This window comes from Microcaecilia unicolor, chromosome 9 (genome assembly GCF_901765095.1).
Source record: "Microcaecilia unicolor chromosome 9, aMicUni1.1, whole genome shotgun sequence".
NCBI lineage: Eukaryota > Metazoa > Chordata > Amphibia > Gymnophiona > Siphonopidae > Microcaecilia > Microcaecilia unicolor.
Genome location: NC_044039.1, coordinates 22318850 through 22338406, shown reverse-complemented (window position 1 = coordinate 22338406; position 19557 = coordinate 22318850). Strand labels below are relative to the sequence as shown.

Sequence of the window (19557 nt, the reverse complement as noted above, 5' to 3'; positions counted from 1 at the left end):
ACCCCAACAGATATTCTAATAGGATCTGTCAGATCAGCGTACTCGCCCTTATTTGGCTAAATCATTCAATGAGCCAAGCATACTTTTCAAGGGTGGTATCGCAATCCTCATCAATCCTTATTATATTTACAATTACTTTGTTCATAAATGCTTCTTTTCAAAATATTTCCTAAAAAAAGAAAAGAAAATATTTTGAAAAGAAGCATTTATGAACAAAGTAATTGTAAACATAATAAGGATTGATGAGGATTGCGATACCACCCTTAAAAAGTATGCTTGGCTCATTGAATGGTTTAGCCAAACAAGGGCGGGTACGCTGATCTGACAGATCCTATTATGATCCCCTGGTTCTATTGATCCTTAGGGTTTAATTGATTGATATATAGAAGCTGAGCATATCTTGAATTACACTATTGAGAGCTCCCTTCAACTTATAATTGTAATTGGTGCATATAACCCCAACAGATATAGCATAGCTAACTCCATCATGATTGGCAATGCAGTTAACACACAATAATGACATTTCCTCTAGCTTCACTGAATGGAAAACTGCTGGGAATGTTTCCAACATTTAAGGTATAGGCTTTGTAGTTACTGTAGGTTAATTTTGTAAATAGGCCCTAAAAGGACGATGCTGAAATGATTTGTGCAGGCAACTATGGAAATTACCTGGACAAGTCTTTGCTTTTTAAACTTCCTGCCTGCAGCCAGGGTTAAATATGAGAGAGAAGGGAAATTCACAAGGCATGTGGTTACACTTTAACCTTCTCATTCTACAACTTGATGCCTAAATCTATAGAAAAGCAGCATGTACACATATAAGTGTACACTTAAACATATAAGTGCAAGCTGAGTGCTCAGCGCTATTAATGACATGCACAACTTGCTTACTCTCGGATTCTACATAGCACGCCTAGAGATCCATGCCAAAATCCAGGCATATTCTATAACATTGCGCATAACTTAATTGGTTTAGCAAAGAAAAGCTACGAGAATGGTATGGGATTTGCGTTACAAAACGTATGAGGAGAGACTTGCTGACCTGAACATGTATACCCTGGAGGAAAGGAGAAACAGGGGTGATATGATACAGACGTTCAAATATTTGAAAGGTATTAATCCGCAAACAAACCTTTTCCGTAGATGGGAAGGTGGTAGAACTAGAGGACATGAAATGAGATTGAAGGGGGGCAGACTCAAGAAAAATGTCAGGAAGTACATTTTCACGGAGCGGGTGGTGGATGTTGGAATGCCCTTTCGCGGGAGGTGGTGGAGATGAAAACGGTAACGGAATTCAAACATACGTGGGATAAAGAAAAAGGAATCCTGTTCGGAAGGAATGGATCCTCAGAAGCTTAGCCGAGATTGGGTGGCAGAGCCGGTGGGGGGAGGCAGGGCTGGTGCTGGGCAGACTGGTCTGTGCCGTGAAAATGGCAGATACTAATCAAGGTCAGGTGTACACAAAAAGTAGCACATATGAGTTATCTTGTTGGGCAGACTGGATGGACCGTGCAGGTCTTTCTCTGCCGTCATCTACTATGTTACTATGTTATGTTACTATGTAATTAGCATTGATAATAGCACCTAACAAGCTATAAAGAGCACTAATTGGCAATAATTAGAATTTACGTGTACTCCTCGCTATGCGCATAACTTCTAACTTATATAGGCAAAAAGGGGTGTGGTTATTGGCAGGGAAATGGGCATTTTGTGGGAGTTCTGAAATTTATGCCCATAGTAATAGAACATGTTCACTCTGCGCCTAAATCTACGAGCTGGGAATTATGCCACGTTTTCATTGGTGTAAATGGAGGCGCACAGTTTTAGGCGCTGGGACATCGACTGAACGTATTCTATATACCGCACCTAAATTAAGGCGCCGCTTATAGAATACGCTTAGTTGGAAATGTTATCCGCGTGGATCTTTTAGGCGCCATATGTGGAATCTGTCCCTTAGTGCATAAATGCAAGGGGGTGTTCACAGTGGAGGAGCTTCTTCTGGCCAATTAAATCATTTTGAATACAGACACCAGTGTTACCTGAATGAACAAGGGAACTGTAGATTATAATGTAGTGCAATGGAGGTCATGGTGATGTGTTTAGTAATTTGTGACAAAAAGACAACGTAACGGTGTCTGGGAGCGAGTTAGAAACCCTATGCCTCTGTTAATTCTTTTTATATTTGTTTTGAAGTGTCCGATCATTTTAATTTCAAATGTTCTTGAATAGATATGGATTGAGGGGCGAAGATATCAATGTGGGCTACCATTAAGATGGGTTATTTTACTACTAACTTGTACTACTTTAGCACAGGGTTTCATTGCATAAAAGTGGACCCTGTGCTAAAATAGCATGAGTTAGTGGTAAAATAATACATCTTAACAGTAGCCCACATTGATAACTTCCCCCCTTAGTATGAAGAGTTTCAGTCTCTGGTAACAGAGCTGATATTGTGATGTCATAATGCCTCATTCCACCAATGCCTAAGAGCCAACCTCATCAATGATGTCACAATGGCTTGACTGTCCTGTTCTTGGCTCACTCTTATTACATGTAGCAGTGATTTCAGTTTCTACAGTCATTTTTTTCTTTCTTTAATTAAGAGGGGAAGTTATCAGTGTGGACTTCTTCTGTTAAGATGTGTTATTTTACTGCTTACCTCAGTTATTAGGTCTCATTGAATACAATAGGACCTGTGCTTTAAAATAGCATGAGTTATTTATTTATTTATGGCATTTATATCCCACATTATTCCCACCCACGGGCAGGCTCAATGTGGCGTACAATAGACTATTAAATAACAATATTACAAAATACAGTAATTAGAGGCGTAATAGGGAAAGAGGAACAGCAGGAGGGAGCGGGAGAGAGGGGAAGGTGACATTGTCGCTGTGGCAGCCGAGGTTCAGAAGGATGAGGCACCAGGAGGGCTCACGGCATATGCTCTACCGAAAAGGAAGGTCTTGAGCCGCTTCTTAAAGGTCGGGTTAGTGGTAAACTAATATATCTTAACAGTAGCCCACATTGATAACTTCCCCCCTTAGTATGAAGAGTTTCAGTCTCTGGTAACAGAGCTGATATTGTGATGTCATAATGCCTCATTCCACCAATGCCTAAGAGCCAACCTCAGCAGTGATGTCACAATGACTTGACTGCCCTTTACTTGGCTCACTTTTATTACATTGAGCAGTGATTTTGATTTCTAGAGAGATTTCTTTTTTCTTTAACTAAGGGGGAAAGTTATCAACGTGGGCTGCCATTAAGATGTATTATTTTACTGTTTATCCCCCGTTTTTAGTAACTAGGTCTCATTGCATAAAATGGGACCCTATGCTAAAATAGTAAGATTTATGGTAAAATAACCTGTCTTCACAGTAGACCACTTTGATAACTCCCCCCTCTTAATGACTGTAGTGTTATTGTAGGATCGAAAGTGGTGAACTGGATAAGAAACTGGCTGACCAACAGGTGGCAGAGGGTGGTGGTAAATGGAATTCGCTCGGAGTAAAGGAAGGTGAGCAGTGGAGTTCCTCAGGGGTCGGTGCTGGGGCCTATAGTAGAAGCCCTGGAGGGAGTTGCAACTGCAGGACCTTTCTGCTGTTAACCACAGAAAGGAGCTTCCTTATTTTTAACTATTGGCTCATATTATACATACCAGTATTATATAAATAGTTACCAGTGGAATGTACAACTTACATGGCAACACATGGGATATGCTTACACTACAAGATAGTCACTGACTCCTGTCAGACTTGGGAGGATATTATATGGGTAGTGAGCACACTAACGTTGAAGAAACATAATATTCTAGTCTCCTTCTACCTAAGACACTCTGTTACTCTTGAACTTTAACGCAATTACCACTATGTATTTCTGACACCGGAATTGGCGTTCGCCATCATGGTACTATGTAAGCCACATTGAGCCTGCAAATAGGTGGGAAAATGTGGGATACAAATGCAACAAATAATAATAATTGTAGGAAAAGCTGATTTCTCACAGATATCCCCATTTCAACCAATGACACTGGTACACACTCTTGAAGTTGCTGACACGCCAAGGCAAAGCCTTGTAATTACCTTCCCCAGGTGCTGCTCTGCAAGGGAAAATGCATCCATGAAAGCCTGTGCAATCACAGAGAGGCAACCGTCTATATGTGGAGTCTTCTTAATATCGCAGACACACTGGGGGTTCTTTATTACATTCACCCAGAAACGAAGAGGCAGACTAGGAAGGAAAATAATGAGTGTAAATGATTGGTACCTGAAACTGTAACAGCCTGTAGAAAACACTTATGATTGGACAAGCGTAAGTAAAATATACAACAAGCTGGAAAGAGTTACATATTGCATAAGACAGGTGTGCATTTCGGGTTCAAACTAGAGATGTGCATGGGGACATAATCTGGTTCCCATCACCACCCATCATCAGTCAATTTTTTCCCATCCTCACCCCATCCCCATCCCCACAGTTTTCTTTCCCATCCCCGTACCCAACCTACATTTAAAAGATCTTGGAAATTCAAACAAAACATGCAATGCATCCTATAACTTGTTAAAATTTAGCACAAAACCATAGGCATTACTTTGTTAAATATACAAGATCGTTTGATTTTCTTTAATTAATTCATGTATTTATTTTTAGCTGAAGTGTTAGTGTTTCAAGTTTCTGAGTTAAGGTGTGCATGGGGGCATAAACTGGTCCATATCCGCTCTCATCCCCATTCACTTCTGACCCATCCCCTCCTGCCCCCATATACTTCTAATCCATCTCCTCCCATCCCCATTCACTTCTAATCCATTCCCTCCTGTCACCATTCACTTTTAACCCATCCCGTCCTGTCCCCATAGACTTCTAATCCATCCCCTCCCATCCCCGTGGTATTGACGACTATTTTGTCACCAACACATCAACAAAACTAAACAAAGCCGAACCCCAACACTGGACTACCTTACCTATTCGGACATTTGTAACGCGCTACGCACCACCAACTTCTGTCCATACCCTAAGTGAACTTTCTATATTTAACTGTCTAATTACCTTTTACTTTACTGTATCATCTACGAACTTTAATGCAATACCACCTTGCAATTTATGTTATCATCCACGAACAACAATGCTGCACCACTTTGTATCTCTCAGATCCGGAACGGTTGACCGCCATTACGGCATAATGTAAATCATTCTTTCAACCATGAACAATACTACAATATCACCTTCTAATCTATCTTATAATGTTCATGTTATACCACTCTGTACTTTTCAGATCCAGAAGTGGCGACTGTCACTCCGACATTATGTAAGCCACATTCAGCCTGCAAATAGGTGGGAAAATGTGGGATATAAATTTAACAAATAAATAAATAAATAAACATCATAGATTCCCATGGATATCCACGGGTTTCCCATTGTCCCCCATCCCTGTGCACACCTCTAGTTCAGACTGGCCATAAAATGGACTGATCTGAACCAAACTTGGGATTCCCCCACATTTTTTTAAAGTGGACAACAATCGTAGTAATTTTCAGAGAAACTGGTACAGTGGTTATGCCCCTGCAACGTGCATAAAGACAGATAGGCCGAACATCTCAACAGGTACCTTGCATTGACAACTGTGCCTTAAAGGGACAAAGAGAAATAATAATTTATTACTTTACACACATACCTGTTAGTTTTCCATATGTGTAATACATCAGGGTCTGTGATTTTTTTAAATTCAGCTTGGGTGTCCAATAAATCAAAGAAGTATTTAATGGCAACAGGGGCTTTATAGCTGGGTAAAGTCCAAATGCGTCTGAATAGATTTTCAACATGAGAATTAATTGCAACCTGGAAAAGAATATAGAGCTAGTTAAAAGAATCCTAAATTAGAGAGATGTTAGCGTAGATCAGCCTAACCACGGATTGCAACATGTAACATTTGCTTTCTTTATTCTTTTCAGATTTTTGTTTTTAGATCTTGGCCAAATGTTTGATTGAAACAAATTTTCATCTATTAGGTCTGATTGCGCTGAGTGTAAATATGTTATGTACCCAAGTTTCAAAGACTGCGGAAAATGAGGGCGGGATCAGAGCTGAGAGAGAGAGAAGGGAAAACAACTAAGCACAGAGCCGAGCCTGCATGCTTTTTACCGCTGCTGCCGCCCTAACCCTGACGAGGTAAAATAGATGACTTTCAAAATTTGGAGGGAGGGGGCCTGGAACTCGAAGGGAGGAGGGACGGAGGGAACAAACTTCCGGTGGGTGAAATATTGGGGGTGCTCGAGCACCCACAGCACCCATGGAGTCGGTGCCTATGATTGTTGGGATTTTCAGGGTGAGAAATACCAACTAGTTCACAGGTGTAAGAGGTAAGAAAATTCACCTTTGTAGCCAGCAGCTTTGTCAGATACATTTCCTTTACTTTGAACTTTTGTTTTCCCTTGCGGGGTGCTCCTGGTGACTCTTCTGCTGCTTCAGACTGTGGTAATATCTAACAGAAAAAGATGATAATGGTCAGGCTCGGTTGATCAGCCTTTTCCTGTAGAAATGATGCTACATCATGCATTTATCCTGCTTACCAAATGGCAGTAGTCATCGGAATATTCTCCTTCTAATGAAATTAATAACAAAGAAAATTAGTGGTGTAAACACAAAGCAGAAACAGACATTTTCTTCCCTGCAAAGTGTAGCTGTATAATTTATAATGATCATTTAATTGATATCTTATTAAATTTTGTGAAATAAACTATAATCCTAGCATCACACATAAACACATTTTTTCAACGAAAGATAAAATCATGAAAACTTTAAACAAATCTGTCCTAAGGAGCAGGGGCGTAGCTACGGGTCCACCCAATTTCAGCCCAGGCCCGCCCACCCAGCGCACACACAACTGCAGCAGCAGCCTAGCTGCCTAGCGTGAAGGCAGAGAGACAGCACCCGACCCGCGGCGCTCTGGCAGCTGATCTCAGGCTCCGTCTGATTCCGTCCTCAGGCCTGCCCATCATCCAAGCGCGCACACACACACCGCATGCAGCAGCTGAGCCTAGCGCCCTAGCGTACATCGCGGGCACCCGCGCTCCGGGCAGGCTCAGAAGACATCATCAGCCCACGCCCACCTACCTTCGGGCTTAGAGAGAGGCAGCGCGTCGGTGGCGTCGTTGTTGTTGGTCGCACTGCATTCGCATGATCGCAGTAGCGGTATGACCCGTCCCGGACGTGGCTGTGCGCGGCGGCTTGCCTCAGCTTCGCTTTCGCTCGGCTCCGCTCGCTCGACGTGACATGGCATCTGAGGGAGGGAAGGGTAAGGCTAAAGCTGCACATGGCCACATGCACGTACGAAGGGTTCAGCCTGGCCCTGCCCTCCCTGGCCTGGAAACGTGGATGAATTTGGGAAAGGAAAGAAACAGAAGAAAGGTCTGGTCGAAGTCGAGTTCCTGTCTCCCGGCCCCAGGTAACTTACTGCCAAGCAGCAGCTGCCAGCCCAGCCCAGCCCAGCAGCAGATAATAACATGCTTTTTGGGTTTTTTTGCATCTTATTTTTAACATTATCATGGTAATTTTTTAAAATTAAGCTAGCTGGGGCCTGGTGGGCACTATTAATTTATTGTTGTGGAATTTCTGGGTGGGGTAAGCACTTCACTGCCTAGGGCAAAAAATGTATATATTTAATGATTAAAATATACCTTTTTTTGCCCTGCAGTGAAGAGCCCATCCCCACCCAGAAGCCCATATATATATATATATATATAGTGCCCGCCCATATTAGCTCTGGGCCCAGCCAAAATGTCAGGTCTGGCTACGCCACTGCTAAGGAGGTAAATTCATGAAATCACAGTGCCAGCTAATTTTCCTCCTCCTACTCCATCCACTTATCAAATTTCAGAAGAACTTTGCCTCAACTAGCAGGTGTTGGGTTCCAACAAATGCTGATGGAATTTCATAATTAAAATGTCAGATAAGGGAAAGAATGAAAAAGGGAATTGAAGGTTACGTTTTGAATTATTTAAACAAAGGGGCCATGGCTTAAGTCTAATTACGTTTGACCTAGATATCTGTCCTGGGTCAGAGATAATTCTCTGAAAATAAAGCCATCTAAGCAACAGAATAGCTGTGTTGGTAAGGAAGGGTATGACGTGTTGATTACTTCCTGAGTCTGCACAACAATTGAAGCAATCACATAAACTGAAAAGGAAGGAGGAAAAGATCTCAGTACATAAGTAATGCCACACTGGGAAAAGACCAAGGGTCCATCGAGCCCAGCATCCTGTCCACAACATGGCCAATCCAGGTCAAAGGCACCTGGCGAGCTTCCCAAACGTACAAACATTCTATACAATCAAGCCATTGTGACATCACTAATGAGGTTGGCTCTTATTGGTGGAATGAGCCACTATGACATCACAATAGGTTAAATCACTGCTCTATGTAATAAAAGTGAGCCAAGTAGAGGACATAAGTACATAAGTAATGCCACACTGGGAAAAGACCAAGGGTCCATCGAGCCCAGCATCCTGTCCACGACAGCGGCCAATCCAGGCCAAGGGCACCTGGCGAGCTTCCCAAACGTACAAACATTCTATACATGTTATTCCTGGAATTGTGCATTTTTTCCAAGTCCATTTAGTAGCGGTTTATGGACTTGTCCTTTAGGAAACCGTCTAACCCACTTTTAAACTCTGCCAAGCTAACCGCCTTCACCATGTTCTCTGGCAACGAATTCCAGAGTTTAATTATGCTTTGGGTTAACAGCCTATAGGAGATTTTACTTCTCAAGACTAAGATTGCACATCAACGGTCTGAGAAACCTTTTTTCCTTTTAAATGTTTCTCTTAATTAAGGGGTCCTTTTACTAAGCTTTAGTAAAATGTGGTCTTATATGGGTTATTTCCATGTGCTAAGGTCATTTTTACCACAGCCATAAAAATGCATCTTTACTGTATATGATCTGGCAGATAAAAAGCCCTGAAACTAGCTTAAGACCAAACCGTGGATTCCAAATCCAACCAAAATCTGTAAGAGAAGTTCATGACCAACAAAGCCAAAAGCAAAAGACTGATCAAACTGAATAATCAAGGCGCTCTGACCTTGACTTAACAAACCATTCCCAAGCACAATCAAGGAACTCACCCAGGGGTGTAGCCAGACAGCAGACTTTTGGGTGGGCCTAGGCAAGAAGTGGGTGGGCACCAAGCATTCTCTCCCACCATCAAAAAAATATCTAAGCTGGCGGGAAAATGCATCTCTCCACCTTGGCAGTCTGCAGCAGGCTTGCACTGAAAACAGAACATGCGCAGGTGCCAGTATCATGGAGAGCAGCGTTTTTGTTACCCTCGGGGGGAAGTCTTCAGCTGGCAGAGCTTGGGATCCCCAACAGCTACCGCTAAACGTGTGCTACTGTTGGGTGGGCCTGAGCCCTAACTGGGTGGACCTTGGCCCACCCAGGCCCACCTGTGGCTACGCCACTGAACTTACCAGTGTTTCTGTGCTAAGACCCTTTACAGAAACATGGTTGGGACAACTGCAAACCTCTACTGTATCTGAATAAGTCTCCAGTTGCTTGGTTACTCGACCCTCCATGATCGTAACAAGGAGCGGGATAGAAGCAACTGGTCTATAAATTTGTTGCAAAATAGAGGTTAATACTATATCACCACCTGAAATAGGAAAGGAACCAGATCCTAATTGTGTATTTAGCCAGATAGTAATCACAGGTACAAAAACTGCTGATGGAGTCCTCATCAAATAAACAGGGCAAATGTCCAAGACACAGTTCGATTTAGCGTATTTTCTTAACAATTTCCTAACATCATCTGTAGTGATGATATTAAACTGATCCCAGATTCTATCAACTGGAATTTCAGAACCCTCTGTGTCCCAGTATTCATGAGATATTATTTAGAATCTACTGATTTTTAATCCGCTCAACTTTTTTTTTTCTAAACTAAGATGCAAAATCCAAAGTACTAGGAACCACAGATCCAGTGGTTGAAATTAAATGGTCTACAATAGTGAGATAGTGTATTAAACTAAAAAAAGTTTCTTTGGATCTAATTTATCAATCCTTATTAATTTGGAGTAGTATTCTTTCTTACTACTAACTAATTTAAATTTATAAGTTCTGATCAGACATATTTTTATTTTCTGCTGTTGGAAATTTCCTACATTCGTTTTTCAATAACAGTAATTCTTTACTAAACCATTTATCATATTTCCTATGTATTTTTGTCTCTTTAAATAAAGGAGTAATTTCATTCAATATGGGCCCACTAACCTTGTTCCCAATCATCGATTAACTATTTCTCCATAATTAAATCAGGGAAGATAACAACTCATCAACTCTATTCCCAAAACTGAACAGAATCAACTTTCTTTCTAATATATTGTAAAGTCTTAGAATCCGTTTTCTACTTTCACTGATTTTTCCATTTAATCGCAAATGCAAGTAAATAGTGATCTGACCAGGGAACCTATCGGCACGTAGCTTAGTTGCAATGAAAGGTCAGAAGACCCTTGGCTACAAAATGAAAGCATATTTAATTGGTGATTTTCTCATGAGAATTTTGAACTTTAGACCAGACAAATCCTAACGATTCTAAAATCTCACAGAAATCAACTGATTTAGAGTCTGAATCATTCTCCAGATGCAAATTAATATCCCCAATTAATAAATTATGCTCATAATTTAAAACATTCTTTGCTATAAAATCATAAAGGGATTCTACCATTTTTCTGAGGAAAATAATTTCTCCAAATTAACCCTGGCCTTACCAAAGTGAAGTCAGGTAATCATGACTATATTGGTTGAATTATTTTAACAATACATCTAAACAATTTGGTACTACTAATAATAATCATGATATTGGTAATAATTCAGTTATTACCTGAAGGACAATTTGTTTTCTTTTTCAAGACATTTATTGTGGCTCCATCTGAAATCTGAAACAAAATGTATATAGAAGCATGTCATAATTTATTTATTTATTGGTACTTATATCCCACATTATCCGAGCAAGTATCAGCTCAATGTGGCTTACATTTGTTAGAAAAAAATACATTGTAAGTTGTAATATATAAGATTGTAAAGGATTAGAGAGTTACAGAAATTAAGGGTAGTTATATTTAAACAAGTACAGCACTCTGCAGCCACGATGGTATTACTTGTCATCCATTGAAATGAACTTTTTAAACAGGAATGTTTTTAGAGATTTACGGAAGGATAAATAATTAGTTATGTATCTTATTTCCTTTGGAAGAGTTCCACCATTTTGTTCCTAAGTAAAAGAATCCATTGGTGAAGATAGATTTGTACCCTAGTTTCTTGCAGCTATAGAAATGAAGAATGAGGTAGCCCTCTAGCACCTGGTATTTTTTTTTGTTACATTTGTACCCCGCGTTTTTCCCACTCATGGCAGGCTCAATGCGATTTACATGGGGCAATAGAGGGTTAAGTGACTTGCCCAGAGTCACAAGGAGCTGCCTGTGCCTGAAGTGGGAATTGAACTCAGTTCCTCAGGACCAAAGTCCACCACCCTAACCACTAGGCCACTCCTCCACCGTTGCTAATATTTGAGATTCTACATGGAATGTTGCTATTCCGCTATTCCACTAGCAACATTCCATTGCTGATCACCAATGTGGCCGCGCAGGCTTCTGCTTCTGTGAGTCTGACGTCCTACACGTACGTGCAGGACGTCAGACTCACAGAAACAGAAGCCTGCGCAGCCTTCTACATGGAATGTTGCTAGTGGAATAGCAACATTCCATGTAGAATCTCCAATAGTATCTATTTTATTTTTGTTACATTTGTACCCTGCGCTTTCCCACTTATGGCAGGCTCAATGTGGCTTACATGGGGCAATGGAGGGTTAAGCGACTTGCCTAGAGTCACAAGGAGCTGCCTGTGCCTGAAGTGGGAATCGAAGTGGTATCACATTTCTCATTGGAAGATCTATCAAATTTTGCATATAGTCGTGCGCCATACCGTACAATATTTTATACAGATTTTGAAAGCGGTTCTGGCTTTTATAGGAAGCCAATTCAATCTTCTAAGGAGTTGGTATGACCTTTCAAATCTAGCAACCCTTGCATAACCCACTTAAAGGGGGAAGGGGCACCATATATCCTGTCAATCACCGAGATACATGCCTATGTCTTCTGTGTGTAAGCAGAGCTTAACTTGCACTGGGGACCCCACTGCCAGCTGGAATATCAGCATATGCACATGAATATTCATAAGTCTGCTTACAATGGAAAATCAGTATATATAAATGCACCTCATGCATATTCATCAGTCCTGAAAACTTGATTGGCTGCGGAGTAGCCCTGAAACAGGGGATAAAGGCTAGATTTTTTAATCTTGTTTGCATAGATAACTTAAAAATAATCTTGATCGCTGTAGTCTTTCTTTGCACAATTAATTTTTTGTTGTTGTTGCAGTTCTTTAAATTGTAATTCAGGGAATTTTTTTTTTTGGCTTTGGTTGTTAGTTTTAATCCAGGATATTTCCTGTCAAGTCTAAAGAATGTTTGCCCCGGTGTCGCTAGGATTAACCAGTTAATTTCACTGCTCATTGGTGCTTTGAAAATCTATGTCCTATTTCTTTGCTACAATTTGAACTGAAGGAGAACTCATACATGACCCTAGTTCCAGACAGGAAGTATCACCATTAGGTAACGGCTGTGGCATCCTCCCTCACTGTCATCACCTGCTACATTAGCAGTATCCCTAGCATCAAAGCTGGGTCTTCTGCACTGAGCTCTGGTCCAGCCCAGGAGTTCTACAAAATTGGTAAGCGGTCTTGAACACAACAAAATATAGGGACAGGCTTACAAACCTCAACATGTATACGTTGGAAGAGAGAAGGGAGAGAGCAGATATGATAGAGGCATTAAAATATCTCAAGGGCATTTATGTACAGGAAGTGAGGCAATTTCAACTGAAGGAAAACTCTGGAACGAGGGGGCATAAGATGAAGTTAAGAGGGAATCTGTTTAGGTGTAATCTAAGAAAACAACAAGGCAGACGATCTGCAAAATCCAACGTGGAAAACAAACCAGCCCGACACAGGCCGTGTTTCGCCTAACAATAGGGCTGCGCCAGGAGCTAAAATGAACCACAAATATATCAAATTATAAAACAGAGAGAATTAAAAAAAAAAATATATATATATAATAATAACATATATGTATATAAAAATGTATAAAACATCAATATGAATGCTAATGTACATGTAAAACATAGACATGAATAAAAAATATATAGAGAGAGAGTCTATTGAATGAACATTTACAAATATTTTTGGAATTATAATAAATAATAATTATAACATAAAAATACACATAGATATATATAAAATATATAAATCAATATATCAAAATATATATATCAAAAACTTATACATAGTGTTTAATGTATAATGTATACGTTTTTGATATATATTTTTTTGATATATTGATTTATATATTTTATATATATCTATGTGTATTTTTATGTTATAATTATTATTTATTATAATTCCAAAAATATTTGTAAATGTTCATTCAATAGACTCTCTCTCTATATATTTTTATTCATGTCTATGTTTTACATGTACATTAGCAATCACATTGATGTTTTATACATTTTTATATACATATATGTTATTATTATATATATATATATTTTTTTTAATTCTCTATGTTTTATAATTTGATATATTTGTGGTTCATTTTAGCCCCTGGCGCAGCCCTATTGTTGGGCGAAACACGGCCTGTGTCGGGCAATTGTTTCATATACGATATCTTCAATAAAGCTTTTTGGATATTATAGGTGTAATCTAAGAAAGCATTATTTCACGGAAAGGGTGGTGGAGGCGTGGAATGGCCTCCCAGTGGAGGTTGTGGAGTCGAGGACTGTGTCGGAATTTAAGAAGGCATGGGATAAGCACGTGGGACCGCTTAGGAAAAGGAAGAGTTAGGGATTTCGGAGAATGGGTAGACTGGGTGGGCCATTTGGCCTTTATGTGCCATCATGTTTCAATTTTTCTCTGTTTCTATATCTTACCTGATAATGCCTAATGGTATTCAACTTTGTTTTGCCATTTTCCAGAATCAAAGAGGAACTGTCTATATCTAATAGTTCTTTTCGCTGTTGACCAGTATGAAGTTCTGTAAAAAAAAACACACAATTTAAATACAGTGGTAGAAGCAATTAAATCCACTACATGTGTAATGCTGGAGGTGCAAAAAGGCAGCGCATGGCAAGGCAAGGCAGGAAGTTTACATTTTCTCTTTCTTCCAGGAGTTTTCAGAACAGGAGACACTGGGCCAGATCTAAACACAAATTAAGCAAAACCTCTGATTCCCAAATCCAATCCTCGACAGGCCGGCTTTCAGGATATCTTAAGCTGATAATTTCAAACTCTGTTGCACACATTTGATCTAAGAACCAGCTTCGTTTGTAAGTGTTGTGTCTACGCTGAAAAAGCAGATCTGCTGTTGGGTTCTTGAGAAATGGATTCTGGAACCTTTGCTCTAGAACATCTGGCTGTCTGGAACATACTGGGAATCAAATGCTGATATTACATTTTTTTTTAAATCAAAATGCTGGTATTTTAAAAAAATAAAAGCTTTCAACTTTCCTTCTTTAGTGTCCTGCGATTCCCACCTACAGTTAGTGTACATCTATCTCTTTTTTTAAGGATGGCCGTCTTCAAATCTAAGCTAAAAGCCCACCTTTTTGATGCTGCTTTTAATTCCTAACCCTTATTCACTTTGTTCAGAACCCTTATTTTATCATCCTCACTTTAATATTCCCTTATCTCTTGTTTGTCCTGTTTGTCATAATTAGATTGTAAGCTCTGTCGAGCAGGGACTGTCTCTTCATGTTCAAGTGTACAGCGCTGTGTACGTCTAGTAGGGAAATAGAAATGATAAGTAGTAGTAGTCTTTGGGATTCCGGAATCTTGCTACTCTTTGGGATTCTGCACGGAATCTTGCTACTCTTTGGGATTCCGGAATCTTGCTTCTCTATGTCCTTATCCCTTAATTGTCCTGTTTGTCTGTCTGTCCTGATTAGATTGCAAGCTATGTCGAGCAGGGACTGTCTCTTCATGTTCAAGTGTACAGCGCTGCGTACGTCTAGTAGCACTTTAGAAATGATAAGTAATAGTAGTCTTTGGGACTCCGGAATCTTGCTACTCTTTGGGACTACGGAATCTTGCTACTCTTTGAGTTTCTGGAATCTTGCTACTCGTTGGGATTCTGCATGGAATCTTGCTACTCTTTGCGATTCCGGAATCTTGCTTCTCTTTGTCCTTATCCCTTAATTGTCCTGTTTGTCTGTCCTGATTAGATTGTAAGCTCTGTCGAGCAGGGACTGTCTCTTCATGTTCAAGTGTACAGCGCTGCGTACGTCTAGTAGCGCTTTAGAAATTATAAGTATAACTTCTGGTTTTTAAAAGAGAGAGAATGTAATCAGATGTATTATTTCTAACTAATATTGGACAATAAGTATGTTTTCAATGAAATGATTTGACTTTACACCGTATTGGCCTTGAAGAAGCCAACCAGATGATCAATGTGGAATAATGAATTAGATGAGTAATATCTGGGGATAATCAGGTTAATACCACATTTTTTTTCTGTTTACTGTTTAATTGATCGCCTTGTCTTGTTTTACTCTCCCTATTTAGTGGTCTAAGGACGAGAATAGAATTACCTGACTGAAATAATTCCTATATATTACTTTCTCTGTATTTCAAGCAAGTTGTTTTATCGCTTGTAAAATTTTAAATGGTTATAAATTAAAAAAAAAAAATGATAAGTAGTAGTAGAGGTTCACCAGAAACCATCTTAAATGTTTCAATCTCATTTGCATACAGTGGTTTTCCTTGGTCAGCTGGCACCTAGGTCAGATCGCCACTGCACACCCCACCCCGATGCAGCATTGTCGTCCCCTGGCGCATCACCTCAAGACACACCCCCCCTGGGTGCATTGCCTCTTATCTCCTGGGGTGCCGGGAGCAGCCGCGCGGCTCTCAGCTCCGCCGGTTCCCTGCTCCCTCTGCCTCGGAACAGGAAGTAACATCAGAGGGAGCAGGGAACCGACGGAGCTGACAGCCATGAGACTGCTCCCTGCACCCCACCTGCAGAGTGCACCTGGGGCAGAGGGTCCCCACCGCCCCGCCCGCAGGACACCGCTGTTTGCATAGTACTTAATTGCATTTGTAAAACATAGAACACATGGGCTTCTAGTCTGCAACATTCTGAACTGAAACAAGTGACTGTATTTCTAGAGATATTTCTCATACAGCCAGAAATGATAATTGGGTCGGCTTTGATCTACTTATGAGTAAATTTTCTGCACAACTCTGACCTTTGCTGAACAGAGGTTCAGGTAAACAAGATTTGTACTTGTGTATAGATCTGTTTCTGACCCTTTTACTTTTATTCTTTACCATGCTATGTCAGGGGGTTGGGGATGGTCTTTATTTCTCTTCACTGGCTATGGAGGAGATGGTGAAGCCAATGAAGGTCACAATTTGTCCATGTAATCAGATGGGACCAAGTGAAAAAAGTTGAACATGTTGCTAGAAATAAGAAATGATTTGCCACCCAATGTGGCCTTACCGAGTCCAGTTTCCCCTTCTGGAACGCCAAAAGGGTGGCCGTTCTTGCTTAAGAAAGCCTGAAGAATCTTGTCCTTGGCCTGTCCTATTGTGTCACAATCCAAAACATTGACCTGGATATCCTCACAGGCGGCTTCTTCACTCTCGCTAACAGAAATTCTTGGAAAAACCACATTTAGTGTCTGCAGAATACGAAGAAACAAAAAAAAAAAAAAACGTTATTCCAACGTTAATTTAAGATACGTGCGATTTATTTGATTGAATTTCTTAAACCAAATTAAATCTAACTTTTTATACTTGCTATGCATTGCTACTATGTTCAAGAGTTTGAGGGATTTTTAAATGCCTGGGTGGGGGTGAAGCCTGGGAGGTACCCGGGGACCGGTGATACTCAGCACCAGTATGTGGAGAAGTATCTCAGAAGAATACTGTAAGTTACACGCTAAGGTTCCGCTATCAGGTGCACGCATTCACGCCTGCTATTGTTATGATCTAAGTGGGTGTGCCTAAATATTGGTGTGTAAACGGAATCTAGGTGCCATTATAGAATTAGAAAGTAGCTCACTGCTTCTTGATGCCAAACTTCTGGCGCTTGTTATAGACTCCCCCCCACCCCACCTCCGAATTCTATAAATGGCGCTTTAAATTACACATACAAATAAAGAATAGGATGATCCTCCACACACCGCCAAGGACACTAAGGTCCTCCCAAGGACTTTCACTAACTTCACCCTCTCCAAAAGACATTACACAATGTGATACCCGCAAGCGAGCCTTCTCCGGAGTAGCCCCCACACTCTGGAATGCATTGCCTGAAAGGCTCCACTTAATACAAGACTACCTCTACTTGAGGAAGCAGGTGAAAGCTTGGCTCTTCAACCAGGCCTTTAACAGAAGAAGTAACTAACTTGTTAGTCTCACTCACACACACAAAGAGGGACTCGGGCTGCACATACTGCAGCAGGATGTGTTTATTCACTCCTACCCTAGCTGAGATAATATTTAACCATCTCTCATGTGCAACTTTCTTTAAATCAGTCACCTTACTTTCTAACTCTTCTCACTCTCTTACCTATCTATATGTTACATCTTTGCTTTACCCTTCACTATCAATTAAAATGTTCTATTACGTATTGTATTGACATTGCAAGTAGTCTACTATGCCATACTCTGTATTGTCATTTGAATATTTTTATTGCTTTGTCTGTTGCTTATGTTTGATTTATTCTTACTGTACACCGCCTTGAGTGAATTCCTTCAAAAAGGCAGTAAATAAATCCTAATAAAGGAATATTATGGGTGTCTACACGGTTAGTTGTGTCCTAAAAACACAAGTGCACCTCTAACGCAGCTTAGTAAACAAGGCCCCAGGTTGGCACATAAATGTCAGATTTGCATGCATTTAAGTGAGTATTTTCTACTCATCAATATAACATATTCCACACCTTTCATGGGCTAAAGAATTATTTTTATTAGGGAGCAAAGCATGTATCCAAAACAAAGTACTGCCTACCAGTACAATACAGGGCTAAAAACCTTATGTCTGATCTTCAAGGCCCTTAAAGGAAAAGGCCCCAAGTACTTGAAGGACAGGATCTCCCTCTATACACCTCCAAGGACAGTAAGGTCCTCTCAAGGGGTATCCCTAACCTCACCTTCTCCAAGACATTACAAGATGTGATACCCGCAAGCGAGCCTTCTCCGGAGTAGCCCCCACACTCTGGAATGCACTCCCTAAAAGGCTCCGCTTAACACAAGACTATCTCTACTTAAGGAAGCAGATGAAAGCTTGGCTCTTCAACCAGGCCTTTAATGGAAGAAGTACCTAACTTGTTGGTCTCACTCACATACACAAGGAGTGACTCGGGCTGCACATACTGCAGCAGGACATGTTTATCCACTCCTCCATGTGCAACTTTCTTCAAATCAGTCACCTTTCCTTTCTAATTCTTCCTACTTTCTTACCCATCTATATGGTACAACTTTGCCTTACCCTTCACTACCAATTATAATGTTCTATTATTTATTTATTTGTTACATTTATATCCCACATTTTCCCACCTATTTGTAGGCTCAATGTGGCTTACATAGTACCGGAGAGGCCTTCGCAGGCTCCGGTGTGAACAAATACAAGGTGATGTTGTGGTAAGATCAAGTTCATGTGGCATAGCCACATTAGGGAATCAGAGAACGGAAGAGTTGTGTTATGTCCATTACGTGCTCTAGTTTGGTTGTGTTGCAGAGATTAGGCATTTAAGTTGGATCGGTAGGGTATTCTTTTTTAAACAGGTTGGTTTTTAGTGATTTCCGGAATTTTAGGTGGTCATTTTCAAGGCTTTTGGTAATGCGTTCCACAGTTGTGTGCTTATGTAGGAAAAACTAGATGCGTAAGTTGTTTTGTATTTAAGTCCTTTGCAGCTTGGGTAGTGCAGATTTAGATAAGATCGTGTTGATTCGGATGTATTTCTAATTGGTAAGTCGATCAAGTCTGTCATGCAACTCGGGGCTTCTCCGTAGATGATTTTGTGAACCAGGGTGCAGATTTTGAAGGCAATACGTTCTTTGATTGGGAGCCAGTGTAGTTTTTCGCAGAGGGGTTTTGCGCTTTCAAGTTGCGTTTTCCCAAATATAAGCCTAGCTGCCGTGTTTTGAGCGGTCTGAAGTTTCTTTAAGGTTTGTTCTTTACATCCCGCATAAATTCCATTGCAGTAATCTAAGAGGATTTTCAAGCTGTCTGAGATAGGAAGGGTGTGATCTGGGGTGTTGATACTTGTGGGGATGTCCACGCTGTGTTGGGATGAGAGGATGAGACAATGAGTTTTTTCTTTATTGAGTTTTAGTTGAAATGCATTTGACCAGAATCCATGATGTTCAGGCCAAGCTTGATTTCGTTGGTGATTTCTGTCAGTTTGGTTTTGTAAGGAACGTATATTGTGACATCGTCTGCATATATGAAAGGGTTAAGG

At 40.5% G+C, this 19557-nt stretch overlaps 1 protein-coding gene across 1 annotated transcript in view; it reads right to left on the bottom strand.

The window, feature by feature from the left end:
* PLXNC1 (plexin C1) overlaps positions 1-19557 on the bottom strand; it is a gene marked incomplete in the record, with an annotated part of 120265 nt that overhangs the window by 7728 nt on the left and 92980 nt on the right. Inside the window, 7 exon segments of the mRNA XM_030214674.1 lie at positions 4080-4227; positions 5666-5829; positions 6365-6472; positions 6561-6592; positions 10866-10920; positions 14026-14129; positions 16593-16773. Of these exon segments, the coding sequence (XP_030070534.1) occupies positions 4080-4227; positions 5666-5829; positions 6365-6472; positions 6561-6592; positions 10866-10920; positions 14026-14129; positions 16593-16773 (792 nt within the window).